Below are 22,268 nucleotides of genomic sequence, written 5' to 3' on the forward strand. Positions count from 1 at the left end.
GAACAAACGACGCCGTACATCAACGAAACGACGTCGTGTGCCCGTGCTACGCCGCACCTATATAAAGGCCTTTCGTAAACTTGGATAGCTGGCATTGACTGTTTTACTGATATTTTACTTTTTTTACCTGGACAGGCAGGACTCGCTGTGTTTTCGCACGGGCACGTCGGTCTTCTCTCCACCGGCCGAAAATTTCTGCTCCACTTTTTCCCCGCCATTTGTTCCTCTCTCTAGGGCTTAATCTCGGTTTCCCCCAATTTCGAACTCAATTATTGTGAAATCGTTGGATTTGCTCGTTCGATTCGTCTCTGGATGTCGAATTCCAGCGTCGGGAGCAGTGGCCACGGCGTGCCCAAGGGAATATGCCTATCGAACACAATTCATTCCGAAGTTGCGCCTTGCTTGCCGCTGCCGTCGCTTCCGGTGTTCTGCGGGGCGCTGCATCAGGAAATTCATCTATTTGACGACTCCGCTGGCGGTGCGAGATTGAATTCTAGCCGTGGAGATGTTTCTGGCAAGATTGCGGAGCTCCTCCGCAATGCAGATGTGTCTTACTTGTAAGCGTTGTTTTTATATTCCGGATGGTTTTAAATTTGTTTTGCTCTGTGGTTTACGGAACTGGAGTTTGGGAATTTTTGGGAGCTTTGATTTTACTGGTTGCAATATATTTACTAAAAAAAATAAAATTGCGTAAGGGCGGGAATGGTTACATTGTGCAATGGTGTACAGTATATATATATAGTGAAATGTATAGATGGATAATTGATTTTCGAATAAGCGTTTCTACTTTGATTTTGAACGAGCGTGATTGGAATGTTGTCAAAAGAACAGCCATTTTATTGTCTGTATATGTCCAAATCAGTTTGCTTCTCAAAAGAAGGATATGTGAGTGTATTCTTGATGAGAGTCAAATCAGTTTGTGTTTGGATCTTGATACTCAAGTATGGGTGGGTAACTGAGATCTATTTTTTATGCTTTTAATCTACAATTGAATGCTTGTGCTCACATAGTTTTATCTGTAGGAATCTAAAAGATGAAGAAAATATTCAAACGGATGACTCAGTAGGAAACTTTAACCTATTCAATGATGTTCTGAGGCACGATGCTGAAGCTTTTGACTACATCAGTCCAGGTAAAATGTCCACGAGATGCTTTCCCGTATATTTGAATGCATATAAAATGTCAACTTGATTCATTTCCTCAGTGTGATTCTTTTAAGTACTGAAGAGCCTCACCGCTCCCGTGTGGCATGTGAATTTAACAGGCATGGCTTATCAGTCAGATGCAATAAATATTTTTTGATATATATTTGAAGATTACATGTTTTTACGATATTGCTAGTAAAACCGTCAAAGTCCTTGTCAATGACAATAGGAATTCTGTGATTGCTTGATGCATGGTGCATCTTCTCTATCTTTTAGTTCTACTTGCTACAGATTAACACTTACTATTATTGTTACATTTTTATCTTCTACTATAATCTGAAAATTAAAGTTGCTGCTTTTCAACCCTCCACTAAAGTGATTTCAGTAACAGAATATTATTCTGTTCTTGTCTCTTTGATGTTGCTATTCCAATTATCATTACAAGTTAGTATTATTTTCTGTTCTTATCATTACTAGTAAGTGGTAAGACTAAAATTATATCTGGCTTATTATTCATTCCATTGCTCAAGTTTCTCAGGTCCTGCTAAGGAGTCAATGCAGAGTGGTAAGTTACATGAGCTGAAGCCAGTTGAGCGAAGTGTGGCTTCTACAAATAAAGTACTGGATGACTCTGTAGGAACTAAAAATTATCAGCAAGACTACAATGCTTCTAATGTATGCTTTCTTCTAGAAAAAATCATTTGAACTGGGAACATTGTTTTATTGAACACCAAAGTTACCTCATATAATGGTTTAATCCCTAATCACTTGCAGGAAGTTGCTAGTTCTTCTAGAAAACCTAAGGTGAAAAAGAAGGAGAAGGACGTGCCAGCTGCTTGTCCTGATTTCCATGAGCATCAAGGTTCTACAGTTCTACCACGTCACACTTTTGGATATAGAATTTGTAACTTGTTTATATGTTATATTTATGGAACTTGATATGGCATTCTTCCTCAGATGCAGCTATTGCAAGCTTTTCAGAAATGTTGGAGGACATATGTGGCAGAGCAGAGGTTATTTGTGATGATCGAGAAGAAGCAGAATGGGTTCCGTTGACTCATACTGATCTTAAAGCACTTGTGAATGAGATTATGTCGATGCGATCCAAGAAATTACTTCACCTTGTTCCTGCGGATATTCTTTCAAGGACACTAAAGGTTTTAGATCGCCAAATTTATCGAGCTGAAGGATTGTCCATAGATGATTGCGATAATGTAAGTTCACATATGTTTTAACATGCTTCTAACCGTGCCATGCGAATTGGTTTACTGAACTAATGTTGTCTTGTGCCAAAGTGGATATATTTTTGTATCCTTTTTTTTTTTAACTGGGAGCTCTTGTTGTCTAAACTGTTTTCTAACAGAAATGCAATCTTGCATCTTTCTTTATCCCTTCCACTTACATAGACGTTGGTGAGTAGTTCAAATTGCTACCACTAACATTTCTTCCACAATCGGTTTGTGTAGTTATGTTTGGAAGTGTTTTTGTATTTTTGATTGTTTTGGCAGTAATAAAAATTTGAATGGAAAATAGGTGTTGGATGCAATATTTAGATATAGAAAATAGATTTTTGATATAATATTTTAAGTGAAACATAAATATTGGATGCGATATGTTTTGAGAGGAAGATATTTTATGAATAATGTGAAAACAAAGTTGTAAACATAAACAAACAGAGGTTGACTTATACCATCTGCAATTTTCTTTTCTTTCTTGGTTAATATCCCAAATATTCATTGACTAATTCACTCTGTCTTGTTCTGTATTTGGTTTTTGAAATCTTTCTTTTATTCTTTATATAAGTTATTTAAAATTTCTATCTAGCTTTAACTATGCAAATAATTTGATCTTAGTCATAACTGTAGATTTTGTAAAAGATTTAAGGTAATGTTTTAGAGGCTTCTTCCCGATTTCATGTAGCATGCTTTTAAATATATGGTCCACTGGGCCTGTATTTATATTGAACTTATTTGCTATTATTATTATTATTATTATTATTATTATTATTTTGGGCCTTGACACAGATTTGGCCATATTCCATGCATGTGGATGCCCAAACATCTATGCATTTATTTATATTTAGTAATTTATGTATGAATATATATTCATAGTACAGGTTAAATTTACATATAGTCTTCTCATAAATCGGTATATATACAATATATAGAAGTGAGCATAATATTACATTTTTAATTATTAAAATATTATATGTATATGTCTATAATGTTTCTAAATGTGAAAGTTTTGATATTATGTCTTGGACATAAAAGTTAACAGTATCATTGCCCGGTTAGTATCTTGGTTATAATGGAACTTCATAGGTGGGTATTCGTGATGCCTATACTGCCCTTGCGGAAACATATCATTTATATTGGGGATGCTCGCACCTTCATTTTGGAGATTCGTTATTAAATGCAGTCCTCCACATTAATGTCCATAATCCTGTGACATTTATGCGATAAAGGGGCAGTTTGAAAGTTTATTGGCTTTGTGCATGTTCTAAATAATTTGTGTCATCTGCTTGGCCTTTTGCTTTCTTGATATATTTTGGCCTTTTGCGTGGGGAATTTTCAGCTTGCTTCTAAATTCCTGTGACAAAGGAAAAAATAACATTCTTTGATTATGTATTATTTGATATGTATTTTACGGAGCGAGATGTCTAACATATTTAGATACTGTAGTTACTGTTTTATCTAGATAGAAATTTGGAATTCTATAATTGTCCTGATGGGCCACCTTTCATAAGTTTACAAAATTAGGGTCATAGACAAATTTAGAACTTAACCTCATGGGCCTTGTTTTTATTTTTTTTCCCTATTTTATTATGTCTGAGTGTGTGCCATTATCTCCGAGTCTATATTGAATTCCTGTTTCCAATAAAATAAGAAATTATACCCACAAATAAAAACGATGCAGACCAAATTAATGTGCGATTATGTATCTTTGTGTCATCTACACAATAATATGAAAATTTTCCCTATATGCCCCTCCTTCCCAGATATGTTTTCGATGACTGACAATATTGATTTTCATTGAGCTCGTTTGCTATAATGTTTTCTTTTATATTGAAGATTTTATGGTTTCTTTCTTTTTGAAATTGCAGTTGAATGCTGATGTGGTTTCATCCATTTATTGCTCGCTGGAGTCAATCCATGCAGCTTTAGCTATTTTGGCTCATGATGGTATGCCAAAGCAGCTTTATAAGGAGGAGGTATGATAATGAGGGCTATTTTCCAGGAAGTGTCTCCAAAGCTTTTTTGGGTGTACCTTCCACCTCACACATCGCATAATATGGTAAGTTATGAATTCTGATTTTTGTCTATTTTGTATCAGGATATTGAAAGGATTTTGGAGTTCTCAAGGCATCAAATCGTGGATGTAACGTATGCTTGTGATCCAGCGTATCGCGCGATGCATAAACCAAATTATGGTGGACCGCATGATGGTATGCTTACTGTTGTTAATATTGTCATAATATCCCGTGCCTCTTCCTCACTTGAGATAAAGTACGATACATGTATAAAATGTTCCAAAGTTATCCTACATTTTAATTTAAACAGGATTTGCTCTTGTATCTTGTTTCACAATATGGAATGTCTGCCTTGTTATAATCATTGTACTCTTAGAAGCTTGATCAAAATTTCCTCAAGTGTATATATGCTCAGAGCAGCGGCTCATATTGGCCATGCGCATTATCTTTTCAACTTAGTTTACCAACCAAAATTTACCATATAGATTGGACGACGCTGGAAGAAGGATTGGCACTTTTGCTCTGCTGTTTTATATTGCATACTTATTTAACTCTAAATATCAGATGAGGAAGATGAAGAAGCTGGCGATTTCGGATCAGCTAGTAAGAAAAGGCGAACTTCAAAGACTGTTAAAGTTAAAAAGTCAACAACTAGGTACTATACTAAAGTTTTCTGAAAAACCTAATAAATGCATTTTTTTTCTAATATTGTTTCGTCATTTGGTTGCAACACTGATGATTATTGGCAGAATGTCAGCCACAGTGAATGTTATACTTCAGAAGCTGTGCACTATTCTCAGTTTTATCAAGCAATTGTTGTCGCTAGAACGGCTATCAGATAGTTGTGTTCTCCAGCTTGTGAGAACTAGCTTACAAACTCTTCTGGTTGAAAACATCCAGCTTTTGCAGCTCAAAGCAATCAGTTTAATTGGTGGGGTAATGAAATTTTGTGCGCCTTGGTCTCTTGTCTATTTAGTGGCATACATTTTCCATTTCTTCTGAGCTTTGGCTGACAATTTGATTTGCAGATTTACTATTCATGCCCTCAGCATCGCGCATATATGATGGATGAATCTCTTCAAATTCTTTTGAAGCTACCACCCTCGAAAAAAGTTCCAAGAGCTTATCATCTTCCTGATGAAGAACAAAGGCAGATTCAATTAGTGACGGCTCTCCTGATTCAAATGATTCACTATAGTGCAAATCTTCCAGACGCTCTAAGGCAAACCTTTGTAAATCCATCTCCGGAATTTTCAATTGACGCTGATTATCCTTCCAAATGCCATGAGTCAGTTACAGAGTCCTGCTGCCTCTTTTGGAGTCGTATTCTACAGAGATATACAAGTGTAAAAAATCATGATGCTTCGGAATTGAAGATAGTAATGGAGAATCTTGTACTGGACTTGCTGACTACTTTGAATTTGCCTGAGTATCCTGCGTCAGCACCTATGCTGGAGGTAGAGTACTTTGTTATACTTGGGAATCTATAGATTACATCGGTGCCATATTTACAGATTGTTCTGCAGGTTCTCTGTGTGTTGTTACTTCAAAATGCTGGGCTGAAATCAAAAGATAATAATGCTCGAACAATGGCCATTGAACTTCTTGGTACTATCGCTGCAAGGTTGAAACATGATTCTGTCATCTGCAGGGAGGAGACATTTTGGATTGTAAAGGAGTTGATGAATGATGACAGTGCTGATTCTAGTTCTCCAAGAGACACATGTTCTCTTTGTTCTGAGTCAGTTTCCGAAAGGTCTACTTTTGCTTGTCAAAGTTGTGATAGACAATTTCATGTTGATTGTATCGGTGGAAGAGAGCATGATACTCCTCACAACTTTGATTGTCAACTTTGCTTATGTGAGAAACAGCTTCTTGTTTGGAAAACATATTCTGTATCCCAGAATCAGGATGACAAGAAATCTAATCACAATCGTTTGGGGAAGTCTTCTCGAACTAGAATCACAGTCTCAAAAGAAGAGATTATACAACAAATGCTCCTAAATTATTTGCAGGATACAGGGTCTGGAGATGAACTACACCTCTTTATACGATGGTTCGTCCCTGCATTGGAATTGCATTTAGTATGGGTATATTCATTGGTCATTACGTTGAGATAATTATTAATTTGCAGGTTTTATCTTTGCCTTTGGCATAAAGATGACCCTGCCGCCGAACAGAAGTTCCCTTATTTACTTGAGAGGTTGAAATCCAGAGCAACTGTTCCTGATTCTCATGTGGACTCATCTTTCATGTCAAGGGATTCCATGAAAAGAATTACTTTGGCATTGGCACAGAATAGTTCGTTTGCCAGAGGGTTTGACAAGATTCTTCAAGTTCTACTGGTAGGTGAATTGTTGATACCCATAATTTTGGAAGCATGGATACTTATCTAGAGTTTTCATTTTGGTATCACAGGCAAGTCTGCGGGAGAACTCGCCGGGGATCCGTGCTAAGGCTTTGCGAGCGGTATGTCATGACCATCATGTATCTGCAACTGTTGACCTTTCGTTTTTGTCACTTTTCTATTTTATTTTATTTGTTTTTCTGGATTTGGGAGACACTATTTCTTTTTTTAATGCTGACTTAACTATGTTATGTATGCTACTACAAAATGATTATAGGTTAGCTTTATAGTAGAAGCAGATCCAGAGGTTTTGGGTGACAAGCATGTCCAAGCAGCTGTTGAAGGGAGGTTCTGTGACTCTGCTATATCAGTTAGAGAAGCAGCGCTAGAGCTTGTTGGTCGTCATATTGCTTCTTATCCTGATGTTGGTCTAAAGGTACTATGTTTGTTCATTTTTATGTTTTGCACTTATGGTGTCTGTTTTGACTTTCATTTCTTTTTTGGCCTTCCGTAGTATTTTGAGAAGGTAGCAGAGAGAACAAAAGATACTGGAGTAAGTGTGCGGAAACGTGCCATTAAGATTATTAGAGATATGTGCACTTCTAGTGCCGACTTTTCACATTATACAACTGCTTGTGTTGAGATAATTTCTCGTATCAATGATGAAGAGTCAAGCCTACAGGTACTCCATTTGTTTTAAATTTGACAGGGTAGTTTATTTTGAGCCTTACTTCTGAAGTTCTTTAATACCATCTTTGTTTTCTGGTTTAAACCTATAGTACTATATATTATGTATATTAATCAGATAATGGCACCAGAAGATTTGATCATATAATATTTGGAAATCTATTTACATCCAATTAACTAGCCCCTGCTACCATGACTTACTCTGGAAAGAAATTTTCCTTTTTTTTTTTTGAATAGTGGCATCTATAATCTAATTTAGATAGCACTGTGTATTCTTGGGTTCATATGTTTGATTATTTTTCCTGTTTGCTGAACCAAGGTAATGCCATTAAAGGGTTGTGTATCTATGCACAAACTTTATTTTCGGTCTAGGAGTTTGATTTGGTTTGGTGATCAGAAAAGATAAAGTTGCAGTTCAACGATGCATTACAATCCTTTGATAATTCCAAACTTCTTTTTACTATATTGTAAAATTGTTTTAAGTCCCTTGTTCCTTATATACTGTTACAGGATCTGGTTTGTAGGACATTTTATGAGTTCTGGTTTGAGGAGTCTGGCACACAGGGCCATCTCTTTAAAGATGGTAGTTGTGTTCCATTGGAAATTGCTAAGAAGACGGAACAGGTTGTTGAGGTTTTGAGAAGATTGCCAAATCACCAACCTCTTGCAGTTGTCATTAAACGAACCTTAGCCCTTGATTTTTTACCACAAGCAGCTAAAGCTGCAGGGATAAATCCTGTATTACTAGCTTCAGTTCGCAAGCGCTGTGAGCTGATGTGCCAGTGTCTGCTGGAGAACATATTGCAGGTATATCTGGGAATCAGGCAGTAAGCTTTATCCTCTTGTTCATTGCACCTGCATTTCATATTGCTATTTGTGTATTAAGAAGTAGGTATCTAGTATCATGCACTCTAATATAGTTTGATCTTTGTAACTATGCAAGCAAAGACTTAGGCTACTGCCTAGAACTTAAATTGGATTGCACTTCAGGAGTGATTCCTTCTATCCTGGCACCGAGATTTCTAATATTTCATTCCCCAACCTGTTTTATAGGCACCATAAAGTTCATTCTTACAATAGAACTAGTAATGGCCATGCATCTTGTTAGGTGTATGTGAAAATGTAAAATATTTTTAGGTGTATGGGATATGTGTAGAATATTTAAGAACGTGATAGTTCCTAGAAACACTGTAAATAGTAGGACATTACCTAGCATTTAAAGGGAGTTCTAGACTATTCCTTTGTAATGTATATATACGCGTAATGTAATATGCAGAAGTGTGTGGTCAAGAAATAAAGAAATATCAGTTTTGTTTTGTGTTTATTCACACATCTAGAAATATATGATTCACATTCCAACTAAAAATCATTTGGTAGATTATACAATTGGCACATTTTCATGGATTTGCTGTCAAGATAGATTGTTATAATTTTATCTACTTATTACTTTACCATACACACTAGTTTACACTACACAGACATTGCTGTGTGAATAATGTTGCACAATTATTTTAGCGTAACATGGTGGGAAGACCATGTGAATCCATTGTTACCCATTAGTAGAAAAATGTGTCATGTCAAAGGTTTTGTGGACGTAACTTGCTGAGTTGAGGGGGTCTTGAAGGAATTAAAACTAAAATAATACCCCTCCCTAGCTTAAGCTGGTGGGTGTTGATTATTTAACAGTTATATTGTTGTGTTCTCCAGGTTACTGAAAGGAATGTCGATGATGGAGAGGGGCATATGCTCCCATACATTCTGTTGTTGCATGCCTTCTGTCTTGTGGATCCTACATTATGCATACCAGCTTCGGATCCTTCACGCTTTGTAATCACGCTGCAGCCATATCTTAAGAGTCAGGTTAACATTTCAATTTTTATGTATCATAGCCACTACAGTCAAGTAAATCACCTATCCTCAGTAGTTTTCTATAAAGATTTGGATGCACCGTGTATGCATCAAGAAGTCTCTTATTCTTTTTGTTATAATTACTTGCTTTTGTACAATCTGTTATGGTCGCTTCCGATGGTCATTGTGCATTCAGCATTTTATGTTTATATGTATGTAAAGAGGAATTGGCTTGTTTTGACATTGTAGATGCGCTTGTGTTGAGTCCAAACTTCCTGCTGTTTACTATATACTAATTTGCTTCCTAGGGGAACCCTTCTATATGCGATCTAGTGATGTTCTCAAGAGATGTTCTTTTAAACCACTATGAGAGTGCACGTCTTGTATATTATTTAATATAACCTCTGCAAAGTGTGGCAGGGATCTACTTTACTACTTTAGATTGTCTTAAAACTTTTATTGTGCTCAGCATCTGGAATGAATGTTGTTTATAGATTCAAACAATTAGTAATACCAAAGGATTGTGAGTGGTTTCTAACTCAAGCAGGAATTCAGTACTCACAGTATGTACTGCCTAGATATGAATTATTTCCAATAAATATTCTTGACGGTGGACAATTACAATAAAGTTCATTTATAGTTTTTCGTTCGACATTTCTTAGGATGTTGGTGTATGTTTTCTTTCTTCTGATGTTAGAGTTGTAACCTATGTCTTTTAGGTGTAGAAACACTCCGGAAGTTTTTATGCCTTGAAAAAAATTTCCCAGCTGGATTTGAGTCTACTTCATGCTGGTTGCACTTAATGTACTGGATTTTAGTTTAAGCTTGAATGGTTAGTGAGTACATTCCATTCAAACTTAAGGCAAGGTCTGAATAAGAAGCACATTTGATGGATAGCAGCTCTAGAATCTTTGAGAATAGCTTGAGATGTAAAGTTTTCATAACACATTTTTGTAGTAACAAGGGATTTGAATTGTTTATATTCTCTTCAAATGCCCCTCAGATTTATTTCCACCATCAAGATTTGTTTCATGCTTCTTAAGACATAACCCCTTGCACCTTTTCTGGTTTACCCTCTTTTTGGAATATGAATTGGATCTTACTTCTTTTAAATTTTGCAGTCTGACAATAGAGCGGCTGCACAGCTTCTGGAGAGTATATTGTTTATAATTGATTCTGTCTTGCCATTACTGCGGAAGCTGCCTCAGAGTGTTGTAGAGGAACTTGAACAAGACCTTAAGCAAATGACTGTCCGGCATTCCTTTCTGACAGTTGTCCATGCTGGCATAAAGTATTGTACCTCCTTTCTAAAGTATTCCTTTTGTGGTTCAGTTTTTCGTACTGTATCCTGCATGCTCCTCTATGATGCTGATTTAGCAAGTCTTCAAACTTTTACTTGGTATATTATCATTTAAAGTACTGTAGCATGTAACACTTCTCTTTTTTCCTGGGATTCTTCTCAAATATCAGGTGCTTATGCTCTGCTGGTAAAGTATCAGGAAAAGGTGCAATTGTTGTTGAATACCTTATTCAGTTGTTTAACAAACGCCTGGATGCATTGGGATTTGATAACAAACAGGTTAAAATCTTCTTGAAAGCTTAATGATTGTAATGTTCTGCTTCATGGTCCTCTCCCATCTACTGTTCAACAGATTCTCTAGTCTCCATCTTTGTTTTTGCTCTACAAATTTGGCAGGGATGCAGAACCTAACATGTGAATCACTTCTATTCCTTTTTTAACTAGTGAAGTTTGGTGATTAGAGTTACTTCAGCTTTTTCAAAATAATTGTATTTATTGAATTTTGTGGGGTATGACTTCTGAATTACTTGAGATCTGTATTGATATTGCGAACATGGAGTTGATAATGATTGCATTTCTCTACTGGAGTCATTTATTGTGTTAACACAGAGCCCATTAAATACTGTGTCAAGAATTTTATTCGTAAAATGCTTGGGAAAGCAGAGGATAATTATTGGAAAATAACTTCATAGCCAATATAGATTCAACTTCAGGTGCAAAAAGCCTATTTGATCTTTCTAGATACTTCTCCTTCTTTTTCTTTTTTTTTTTTTTTTGTTACCAATGCAATGATGTATATATATATGTCTTTTCCAGCAAGTAGGTCGGTCTCTTTTTTGCCTGGGGTTGTTGATACGCTATGGTAGCTCTTTGCTGGAAGCCTATGCCTCCAACCCAAGAAATATAGATGTGGCAAGCAGCATCAATCTATTTAAAAAATATCTCCAGGCTGAAGATTTCATGATTAAAGCTAGAGCTTTACAGGTACCTGCACTTTGCTGTACTCCTGAGAATTTTAAATTGGTAAACTTACAGTGTAGTTGTGTTACTGCTGCAGGCGCTAGGGTATGTGTTAATTGCTCGACCTGAATGTATGTTTCAAGAAGACATTGTTACTACTTTAGAGACAACTCTCTCTGCCTCTACTGATACTCGTCTTAAGGTACCTTTTTTCTGTAACTTTCCCATATATATATATATTTCTGTAGGTTATATTCATTTTTTTCTATGTCAGATGCAATCACTGCAGAACATATATGAATATCTCCTGGATGCGGAAAGTAAGATGGATCCTGATAAAGCTAGCACCAGTGATGTTACTCCATCAGAAAATGGTGTTCACAGTGTGCCTGTTGCTGCTGGAGCTGGTGATACCAACATATGCGGTGGGATAGTTCAAATATACTGGGAGAGCATTTTAGGGAGATGTCTCGATGTGAATGAGCATGTGAGGCAAGCTGCTCTGAAGGTTGTTTCCTTGTTTCTCTCTTTCCTTTGAGTTGTAGTTGTCTGGTATTTGTAGTCTTATCATTGTAATTGCCTGGTTGTCAGTTACTTTCTATGTGCAATATTTTGAAGCTCAAAATCAGCTCTAATTTACTTCCTGTAATTTGCCAACTTACTTGTTTTGGAATGTTGCAGATATTTCATGCAGTGATTCCTTTGTTTTACTTGCAGATTGTGGAAATTGTTTTGCGTCAAGGGCTTGTACATCCTATTACTTGTGTTCCCTATCTCATTGCACTCGAAACAGATCCGCAGGAGGCTAATTCAAAGATGGCTCATCGACTTCTGATGAATATGAATGAGAAGTATGCTGTTCTTTGTAATATCTGAATAACAGTTTCTCTATACCTCGTATTGTGAGCTAATAAACAGTCTCCATCTTTAGGTATCCAGCTTTTTGCGAAAGTCGTCTTGGAGATGGCCTGCAGCTGTCATTTATTTTCATTCATACCATGAATGGAGGTGTTTCTGAAATTTCAACACTTAAGGCCCAAGCTAGATTATTTAACAATATGAAGGGAAAACCAGAAGTTGGTTCTTCCATGCATGCAAGACATGGGGTTGCTCGAATTTATAAGTTAATTCGTGGAAATCGTATATCAAGAAACAGATTTATGTCCTCTGTCGTTAACAAATTTGAAAATCCTACCTGGAGTGATTCAGTAGTAGCTTTTCTGATGTGAGCTCTTCTTACTCTCATACATGATAATTTTGTTCCGTCCCCTCTTAGCGAACTCTGTCTGACTTGCTTTCCTTTTGCAGATATTGCACAGAGATTCTTGCTTTGCTCCCTTTCTCTTTACCTGATGAGCCTCTTTATTTGATCTATGCTATAAATCGCGTTGTACAAGTAAGAGCTGGGACATTAGAATCAAACATGAAGGATTTTTTACATTCATTGCAAGGAAATACTCAAAAAGCTAATGGAAATGGGGTGGTTAGATCAGATCAGACTGTAAACCTCGGTGGTGAAATAAACATCACAGATGAGGGGAATTATATCATGTCTGGGGGATTACAAGGTCAAAACTTGTTCGGGGACGATGCCTATAAAGATTCCAACACAAATCCTTCAACATCAAGAGATTTTTCTAGTGTACCAGCTAAGGATGTGCAGAAAATCCAGGTACACTTCTTCGTCCTCTTATTAAATTCTTTATTGGAAAAGATTTGTGGTGTTTCCTGAATTTCTATTATTCTATTGTCTTGTTGAGTTATTTTTGGTAAAACCTCCAGACATTTTCCAAACTAGACACTGTTGACCTGAGTAATGGTTTCTTTGTTGACACTGTTGTCTGCATTGTCAATATTTATTCAAGTAATGAACCGTGTTAAATTCTCTGTTACTTATATTTGGATGGGTACTGGTGGCAGCAGCAACACGCATTCTCTCTGTTGACATTAATGAGAGGTCTATGAATAGAAAATGGTTACTGTTGGAGGGTTGAGTCTTGATTTAGGATCGGCATTGCAAGTGGCTGTTATAGTATCATCATTTCTTTCCCATTTCATTAAATCTTCATTCACCGTCGTGCCTGCAGTAATATGCCCTCTCAATTATTGTAAGGGTGTGTTTATTGGTTTGGATATGAATAGTAAAAATTTTGAATTAGAATAGTTGTATGATGTGATAATTTGAATGTAAAATTGATTTTTAGTATAATATAAAAAATAGAAAAATAGGAGTTTGAATTGATGTTTTTGAACGAAATTTTTTGAAATGAATAGTAGTAGAAATCCTTTAAGATCCTTGAAAAGAATGCACCCGTAATGTTCTTTCAATCAAATTGCTAGCTCTTCTTTATTCTTGCCGCATCTTGTCACTCTTTTTACTTCGGCAGGCGGACTGTCTAGCCGCTGGTGCGATGCAACTTCTTCTGAAGCTGAAGAGGCACCTGAAGATTGTCTACAACCTTGACGACGAGCGCTGTCAGGTACTGGATGCTTGTTAAGCTTTCTTTTGAAATTGCTGGAATATATAAGCTCAAATTTTGTTCTTTGATTAAGGCATTTTCTCCTACGGAAGCAGCAAAACCAGGAGAAACTCTATCTCGACAGAATATTCCTTTAAATTTAAGTGACATAAATATGGACTGCCCTCAATGCTATGAAGACCTTTCAAGGAGATACCAGGTGAGTTCATCACTGATGGCGTACTCGTATTTTAACTGTAATTTCTAATAACATTGTTTACCATTTTATGTGCTTATCATTTGTACGTACTTACAAGTATGTTCTTGTTTCCTTAACTTTTAATCTCTTGCATCAGGAATTCAAGAATGCCTTGAGGGAAGACACAGTCGACTACTCAATCTACTCGGCAAGCATCAAAAGGAAACGACCACCTGCTAAGAGAGCCGGGAAACCTAGACGGGGTGTAGTAGTAGCAATGGATAATGAATATGATGAGGATGATGAAGATTGGGGTAGTGCGAACAGGTTAAGTAAAAGTGTTCCGAGAGGCAGCTACATGAGAACCAGGCAACGACAGTAGAGGTGTATATATAGCCATGTAAGTAGAAAAGCTAACCTGTATAGTCAGTCAGCCTATAGGAAAGGATAACTGCTAGTGGAATTATTAGGAACTTGGCGAGGGAGTGGTAAAAATTAAGAAAAGATTGGCTAAAACATAGTTGTTACTGAAAATCGATTTGATGTAATTGTTTGTGCTGGTTATCTAGGACTCAAAATTACTGCTAGGATGTGTGCGATGATATGGGTAAATTTTGGTTAAAGGTGGGACGGGGGCATTCCCTAACTATGACCGTGTGTTGGATGTTTGTTGATTTGTGGAAATGAAATATTTTTCATTGTTTTGATTATTCGCCGGCCGGCGGCTGATGGAATCCTTGGAAGCTGGAGTGGACTTAGTTTGTGTCTCCATTGAGGTAAGTTTGCTTACAAGAATTGCTTGTTATCTTGATTTTGCTTATGTTGGTATTGTATTCATTGATGCATGCGTGCATGCTGTCATTAGTTTAGTTACCTCTTTGGTGAGATAGATATTAGAATGTGCGTGCGTGTCTATATGATGCATGTTTAGGCAAATTGTATGATATTTGATTGGTGAACGAATAGAATATTTGATAGATAAAAATATTAGGGGAGATAATTATGTTCATTCAAGGATAAAACTTTGGTGGGCAAGCAAACCCAGTGTCGTCAAAAAATACACTAAAAAACTTTACTTGCTCGTGTGTAAAAGTATGTTCTCAGTTTGGCACGTGTTTTAATATAATGTGTATTTATTTTATCGTCTTTTATAGTGAAAAAAATAGAGAAAGTAATTAAAATGGTAAAAAATAGGAGTATGATTTTTATTTTTTATTTTGTTAAGAAAACAATAAATATATTTTTTAATGATAGACATATATATATTATGAGAAAAGGGACTATCATTTTTTACTACTAAAAATTACACATTATATTAAAATTATGTCTAAATTAAATGAGTTCATTATAAACATATAGTCATAAATATTTTTAATTTTTAATTAAATTATAAATGTATCCTAAAGAATAAATAAAAAAATATAATTAATAAATAATTAAGATATATATTAGTAAAAATAATTATTAACAATTAAAATAACTAAGTAATTAAATTAAAATTAACAATATTATAAATGATGAAATTATAATTAAAGTGTATAATTATTATTATTTTTTTAGAAAAAAACAAATTATAAAGAACAAACAAAAAAGAAAAAAAAAAAAAAAGTAAACATTCTGTGTAGGACTATAGTACTAATTAGTTCTTCCACTTTTTTTTTTTTCCTCCTTCCATGTTTTTCCAAAAATATTAACACTTTACCGAATATAATTTTTTTTTTCAACATTCACACAAAACAAACACATACGATTATAAAAAAATATATATTATTAATGTAAATGTATATTTTATTAAATATTTAGATTTTTATTTTTTAAAATTATATAGTATAATTAAAAACATATTTATTAAATTTGATAATTTATATTTATAAAATTTTAATTTAATTATAATATATATATATATAAATAAATAATTAAATTCATTATATTCTACAATTTATTTTAAAATTTTATAAATTATGTTTAACAATTTTAAATTATCTAATTTAATTAAAAATCTATATTTTTAAAAATTTGTTATATCAATTATAGTTTTAAATATTACTGTAGATCTAACATATAAATTAACATTAAAATTATACTTATTATTATTATTAACAAAATAATAATTTTAAAGAAAAGTAAAAACATGCTAAAAATAAAAAATAAAAAAATAATAAAAAAAATTGGTGTGTTCTTTTATTAAATTTTACCCAATTTTACTATTTATCAAAATCTTTTTCCTTAAAAACATCAAATCAAACTTCTAATTTATATTTTCTATATTATACTCAAAATTAATTTTATATTTAAAACATCACATCAATATCTATTTATATCATATATTATAACAATTCTAATTTTATTTTTTTTGACTATTTAAATCTCAAACCAAACCAAATTATAACGCGTCCAAACAAACACAGTTATACCTCAGGCAAAATCAATGCAAATGGGACCTTGCACAAAAACTAAACATACAAAATAGATCACTTTTCTTTTTTCTAAAATTATTTTTATTAATGTAGAAAAAAGGTACTCTGTCATTCAACCTTGAAGCCCATAACAAGCAAATACAAGGCAGTAATCTACTTGTTTGTTTTCACAGTACTATATTACACCAACAACAATTCCTCTGGCTATTGTTGCCAATCTAATTAGATGCGTCATTTCAAAGCCATGGCAGTCCAAAAGGGTTTGTTTTACTTGCATTATCATTATCAATGCACAATTCATACAATATATATATATATATATATTGATTGCTAAACCCAACTCCCTTGTCAAAGAAAAATTACTTTTATTGTGCAAAAAATTCCTCTCTATATCTATATATCGATCTTGAAAGGGAGGCCTGTGTGTCTGTGTGTGTACGGGAATTACAGACCAAAGCATTGACTACTACACCTTTGATTATTCTCACTGATCACAAAAATAAGTTTTACATGAATTGGGAATGAATTCAAGCCATCATATACCCACCCACCCACCCGAGCACAACACAAGGAAAATCTTGGCAGAAAAAAAGAACAGCAAAATAAAAAAATGGGATATGGGAAGAAGAGGGTACCTAGTATCGGAGCCAGTAGGTCCTGCGCCTGAACCAGTTGTAGTCGGGCAAGCTCTGGATAGGCCCAACGGCAGCAATGGCAACATCCTACACACACACAGCAACGGCAGGGAATAAATATTTAGTGGTGCTCGGAAACTATCATTGATATTATTAGATTTTAATCATGTGTAGGCACTGATAGTTCATCTTACCTTATCAAATATAAACCTGTCTGCAACACGTTTGACAGTGCCGGCGTCTACAGAGTCTATTCTTGCACATAGCTCAGCAAATGGGATCCTTCTACCATATGTGATCAACTGTGAAACCAAAATTATAAATGGATGGATGGACACCTCAACGAATAACAAAATGAGAAAACTGGTGTACCCGTAATTGCCATTTTTCTACGACATTATCCCGCCAATAAGGTAAGGCATTCATTAGGTGGTATTTACTAGAGGAACGTTTTCAGCTTATGTGTATGTTATATGTTTACTCAGGAAATTATGCATCAAATGTAATGAGCCAATTGATTGATACCTGGCGCCCAATGTCTTCAGCAATCGGACTAGTCCCATCCAGGTGAAGCAGCAGTGAAGATTTTAACTGCAGGCAAACATTAATATCAACAACATTCTAAACAATCTGTCTTACAACATATGATATGCAAGCATAACGACGTATGCCATTAACCAACCAAATGGTAGTTATACAAGCTAGTCCAGTGCCGTGATATGAACTAACTATCTACCTGGTTGCGTGCACGAATCACATCAGCGTCCGATACTCGATAGCATAGCTTGGTAAGTTGATACATTATTGCATAGGACAAGTCATCCAAACAATCCGGCTGCAAACAGCACACACATATACTATTACGAACAGGTTATATAATAAATGGGTAAGCATTAACAATACATGCTGAACAACCAACCCTATAAAGAAGAAGAAGACAAAAACATTGGTTCTATATAGCCAAGCAAAAGACATGTGACTTTTTAAATTGGCACCTTAGGAAAGGCAAAGGAGAGTTTCCTATTATGAAGTTTTCCAAATTGTTTTGCCAGTGAAGTATTAATCATTATCATTCAAGAAAACTACTTCAAACCAAAAATGGATATTTGCAGAGGCAAATGATTTTCTGTTCTCTTTTACAAAAGTGAGAGCTCACCTTAGCGACAGCATAAACACCAAACAGACCAGTGTCTATGTAGTTGGTATTGAAAGCCATCATGCTTTCCGCGATTTCATTGATGCCAACCATTTGAGCTAGCTCGGAACTGCAAATAGATTTCAACTCAGTTAGTGCATTTGGGCTTACATGAATTATAATCATGCACAACAAAATAAATAAGCCCACAGAACGTATCTAGAAACACTGACCCCATATGCTTCCCACCACCAGCATTTTTATTCCAAGTACCCAGCATGGACTGTATGACCATCAGAGCTATTGAATCTGGATCTGTCCAAGAAGCCCCTTCAAAAGCAATCGAGAATTGGGCAAGAGGAATATCATCATCAATCAACCTAACCTGTATTTTATTGGACACAAAAGATAAGACTTTCAATTGTGATTATCTTAACGCATTTAGATTGTGGATAACCATTGTTCCATTCAAATCACATAACCGTACCTCTGAGCCTGTGAATGCTGAAGGTTCTGCAGCAACGAGGTCAGAAGTTGACGTGGTATCTGTCGACAGCTTTGTAAATAGCTTTTTCACTTGCTCAACAATGTCTTCGTGCTTAACAGCTCCAGCAGCAGCAATTACCTATAATACACGGCGAAAGGACCACACAGGAACAAGAATGACATCATATAAGAAAAAGCAATCACACAGAGAATAATGAACAAAATTGTATATATTGAACATACCATTCTCGGAGCAGTGTAGTGAGTTGAGATGTATTTCTGTAGATGTTCTTTGCCAATCCTTTTGACATTTTCAGCAGGTCCAAGAATAGTTCTACCAAGAGGAGTGTACTGGAACGCAGTGGCATGTAGGTGATCGAAAATAACTTCCTCAGTCTGTCCTTCCACCTGCATTCATCAAAGAAGATAAAATCCATAACCGTTATAGATCACAAGCTTGAGAGTTTGTAAAAACCAAGCTGGCATCTGAATCAAGAGCCTGAGCCGTTGGATACGAGAGAACAGATTTCCAATAAGATGCAACGTGGTTTTTAGATCAAATAGCAGATATTCAGTGAAGTGATTCGAAGGCATGCTTTCAGAACATAGTCGGAACCGACATATTCAAAAATTCAAAATAGTGACCTGATGTAAAAGATCTTGCAGAATTTAATAGTTGATGAAAAAATAATAATATTCCAAAGCGGATAATGAAATTCGATTCGAATGCAATACCTCTTCCATCTCACGGAGTATAACCTCCCTTTCCCGGATAATCCTACTCTCTTCGAACTTTGAATTCTGTAAAATGTCAGCCAAAACATCGAGCGCATGTGGCACGTCTTTGTCCATCACCTTCGCGTAGAACGTCGTCTGTTCCCTAGAAGTGTACGCATTCAGATGACCGCCTATGTTCTCAATCTCCTCCTCGAGTCCACTCGCATTCCGCCTCCCCGTCCCCTTGAATATCATATGTTCCAGAAAATGTGCGGTTCCATTGGATTCTTCGCTCTCGAACCTCGATCCGGCGTCGATGAAGACACCAACAGTGGCTGTTTTCAAGGCGAGATTCGACTCGGTGGCGATCCTGAGGCCGTTGGGGAGGGTGGTTACACGCGTGAGAGGAGCGGCTAGGAAATCCGTGTGAGAAACTACTGATGGATGAGGTGAATTGTGCGTCACAAAGCGTGGCTCCGGGTCTTCGAGTCTTCTCAGCTTGTGCTTAACAGATTCAGCTAATCGATCGTAGATCATGGCGGTTGGAGGCGGCGGCGAGGGGAGCGGCTCGGCCGTCGAGGAAGCGACCGCGGTGGAGACAGCGAAGCGCGAGGTGAAGTCATACATCGGCCTTCTGGAACGGCCGGTGAGCTTGATCAGGTGGCGAATCGCCATGATTGCGGCGGAGCTCCGGCGGTGAGTTAGGTATCGATCGGAGGAGGAGGAGACTACAAATTTAGTTACTGGAAATGGCCATCACGCGGACCAGACGTTATGTACACAACGCGGGAGCTTAATACGGCGTCGTATTAGGAGTTTTACAGGTTCGTTGTTGAAAAATAAAATTCTATTCTAAAATATTCTAAAAATTCTTGAATGGGCCTAAAATGCAATGTTGGGCCTAATGGACTTTTAAAATGGGCCCATAAGTGAAATGAGTATACAAATTGGGTCGCTCCAACACAAGACTATATATGTATTGGAAACCCTATTTTCTCCAAACCCTAGCGTTGTAAGCACTTGCATTTTTATCTCTTGTAGGCGACTGAGGCAGCTGCCGCTGTGTTGCGCGAGATCTTGACAATGGCGACTGCGAAAACTGTCAAGGATGTCTCTCCTCACGAATTCGTTAAATCCTACTCAGCTCACCTTAAGCGATCCGGGAAGGTTAGTGTTTTTCTCACTTATTCTGGATTTTTGTGAAATTATTGGTGTTGGTGTCAGTTTTTATTTTTGGTGAATTGGCTGTGTTTCATCAGCATAGGGAATACTTTGTGTGTTGATACGTTTTGGTGATAGATTGGTTTATATTGTCTTCGGAAGTAAATCAAATTTTTTGTTCCACTGTTTTGTAATATTGTTTGGCTTGATAACGCACATTGCTGCAATGTGTGAAATTTGAATGATATTGAAGTCTTCTATGGGTGTTTTACTATAGATCATGTATGTTATTCCTTTCGTTTGAGATTATGTTTATTGCACTTTGATGATTTGAACGTTTATTAAATTTCAATAGATGTATAAATCACGGTGAAATGATGTTGTCTTGGTTGTTGTATGATTAGATTCAGGAAGTCATTTATGATGATAGTGATAAGAATTTCGAAAATCAAATCTTTATTATATATATAATATCTACAGGAAGTTTAAAAAAGTTAAAAGTGGTAATTTTGTTTTTCCCATAATTTCTTATTAGTGTTTAATGTCTAAACAGATGGAGCTCCCTGAGTGGACTGATATTGTCAAAACTGGTGTGCTCAAAGAACTTGCTCCATATGACCCTGATTGGTATTTCATTAGAGCGGGTGAGCCTCTCTTAACCTACTCTTACAACACATTGGGAAGTCAGAAATTTTAACATGAATCTCTATATGTTCTGTTTTAACTTTATTTATTCTTGCCATCTCAAATCATGTTGTCTTGTAGATGCATATTTTTTCACTCACAGTGCATGTGTATTGCATGGTGATGTGTATATTGAAACTGTAAAAACACAAAAGTAAGAGAGGACTGATTTTTGGATGATGGCAGCTTCCATGGCTAGGAAGATTTATTTGAGGGGAGGTCTTGGTGTGGGTGCCTTCAGGAGAATTTATGGAGGAAGCAAGAGGAATGGAAGCCGCCCACCCCATTTTGGTAAAAGCAGCGGTGCTATTGCTCGTCACATTCTTCAGCAGCTGGAGAAGATGAACATTGTTGAGGTGGATCCAAGGGGGTAAGCTTGCAATTATATAATCTGCCTAATATAGTCTTCATGTTCTTGTGGCTGTCTCGAAACTTTCATGGAGATGCTTGATAATCATCTTTCTCTCATTTACAGGGGAAGAAGAATAACATCAAGTGGCCAGCGTGATCTCGACCAAGTTGCTGGGAGAATAGTTATGGTAGCGCAGTAGATTGGTTGAAAGTGTTGAGACTTTGTGTTTTAGCTTGATGCAAACTTTACTAGAAATGAATCGAATCAGAACAAATTTTGGTTGAACAAGTTGGTGGTTTCGAGTTTGTATTGATTTTTGGCTATTTAAAGATGGATCTAGTTTTAATTCGGTTTTGTTATATATATAAATAAATTGTCATATGATCTGCCTTTGTCTGAGTGGGTGGCTGCAAATATCACTTATAAATTGATAATTAGGTGAGTTCTACATGTATTTTTGTGCATGTTATATAAGGTTGCTATTTT

The 22,268-nt window shown here is 36.0% G+C and overlaps 3 protein-coding genes across 5 annotated transcripts; 2 read left to right on the forward strand and 1 right to left on the reverse strand.

Moving 5' to 3' along the window:
- Positions 1-79: 79 nt before the first annotated feature.
- LOC127258163 (sister chromatid cohesion protein SCC2) lies at positions 80-14,905 on the forward strand. Of its 2 annotated transcripts, XM_051284885.1 has the most exons (28): positions 80-557; positions 1,023-1,132; positions 1,684-1,820; positions 1,920-2,007; positions 2,103-2,359; positions 4,249-4,356; positions 4,479-4,590; positions 4,960-5,050; positions 5,145-5,331; positions 5,424-5,852; positions 5,922-6,451; positions 6,530-6,740; positions 6,814-6,864; positions 7,020-7,178; positions 7,257-7,424; positions 7,940-8,236; positions 9,137-9,289; positions 10,399-10,568; positions 10,748-10,856; positions 11,394-11,561; positions 11,635-11,739; positions 11,812-12,045; positions 12,255-12,388; positions 12,469-12,762; positions 12,846-13,209; positions 13,925-14,017; positions 14,091-14,216; positions 14,353-14,905. In XM_051284885.1, exons 1-28 carry the CDS (start codon positions 313-315, stop codon positions 14,575-14,577), a joined length of 5,355 nt encoding a protein of 1,784 aa, XP_051140842.1. In that variant the 5' UTR covers positions 80-312; the 3' UTR covers positions 14,578-14,905. The 2 variants fall into 2 exon arrangements, with proteins under 2 accessions (XP_051140842.1, XP_051140843.1); XM_051284886.1 differs by lacking the exon at positions 80-557 and having other exon boundaries at positions 1,022-1,132; positions 1,676-1,820.
- A 1,829-nt stretch (positions 14,906-16,734) lies between these two features.
- Positions 16,735-20,380, reverse strand: LOC127258166 (probable mitochondrial-processing peptidase subunit beta, mitochondrial). 2 transcript variants are annotated; one of them, XM_051284894.1, is made up of 10 exons: positions 19,604-20,380; positions 19,112-19,276; positions 18,870-19,007; positions 18,616-18,767; positions 18,404-18,512; positions 17,984-18,082; positions 17,773-17,838; positions 17,442-17,549; positions 17,248-17,334; positions 16,735-17,099 (listed from the first exon to the last, which is right to left on the reverse strand). In XM_051284894.1, exons 1-9 carry the CDS (start codon positions 20,258-20,260, stop codon positions 17,248-17,250), a joined length of 1,581 nt encoding a protein of 526 aa, XP_051140851.1. In that variant the 5' UTR covers positions 20,261-20,380; the 3' UTR covers positions 16,735-17,099. The 2 variants fall into 2 exon arrangements, with proteins under 2 accessions (XP_051140851.1, XP_051140850.1); XM_051284893.1 differs by lacking the exon at positions 16,735-17,099 and having other exon boundaries at positions 17,151-17,334; positions 19,604-20,379.
- A 199-nt stretch (positions 20,381-20,579) lies between these two features.
- LOC127257808 (40S ribosomal protein S19-1) lies at positions 20,580-22,163 on the forward strand. The gene is made up of 4 exons (XM_051284275.1): positions 20,580-20,752; positions 21,300-21,390; positions 21,617-21,800; positions 21,906-22,163. The coding sequence occupies exons 1-4, from the start codon at positions 20,669-20,671 to the stop codon at positions 21,979-21,981; spliced, it is 435 nt and encodes a 144-aa protein (XP_051140232.1). The 5' UTR covers positions 20,580-20,668; the 3' UTR covers positions 21,982-22,163.
- Positions 22,164-22,268: the final 105 nt, after the last annotated feature.

This window comes from Andrographis paniculata, unplaced genomic scaffold, assembly GCF_009805555.1.
Source record: "Andrographis paniculata isolate CXL003 unplaced genomic scaffold, ASM980555v1 Contig59END, whole genome shotgun sequence".
NCBI lineage: Eukaryota > Viridiplantae > Streptophyta > Magnoliopsida > Lamiales > Acanthaceae > Andrographis > Andrographis paniculata.

Coding starts and splice junctions, on each gene's coding strand:
- LOC127257808 (XM_051284275.1), top strand. CDS start 20,669: ATGGCGACTGCGAAAACTGTCAAGGATGTCTCTCCTCACGAATTCGTT. Junction 20,753..21,299: donor ACCTTAAGCGATCCGGGAAG/GTTAGTGTTTTT, acceptor ATGTCTAAACAG/ATGGAGCTCCCTGAGTGGAC. Junction 21,801..21,905: donor GTTGAGGTGGATCCAAGGGG/GTAAGCTTGCAA, acceptor TCTCATTTACAG/GGGAAGAAGAATAACATCAA.
- LOC127258166 (XM_051284894.1), bottom strand. CDS start 20,260: ATGGCGATTCGCCACCTGATCAAGCTCACCGGCCGTTCCAGAAGGCCG. Junction 19,008..19,111: donor ACTACACTGCTCCGAGAATG/GTATGTTCAATA, acceptor CGTGTATTATAG/GTAATTGCTGCTGCTGGAGC. Junction 17,550..17,772: donor CTGAAGACATTGGGCGCCAG/GTATCAATCAAT, acceptor TTGGTTTCACAG/TTGATCACATATGGTAGAAG.
- LOC127258163 (XM_051284885.1), top strand. CDS start 313: ATGTCGAATTCCAGCGTCGGGAGCAGTGGCCACGGCGTGCCCAAGGGA. Junction 10,569..10,747: donor GTTGTCCATGCTGGCATAAA/GTATTGTACCTC, acceptor CTCAAATATCAG/GTGCTTATGCTCTGCTGGTA. Junction 12,046..12,254: donor TGAGGCAAGCTGCTCTGAAG/GTTGTTTCCTTG, acceptor TTTTACTTGCAG/ATTGTGGAAATTGTTTTGCG.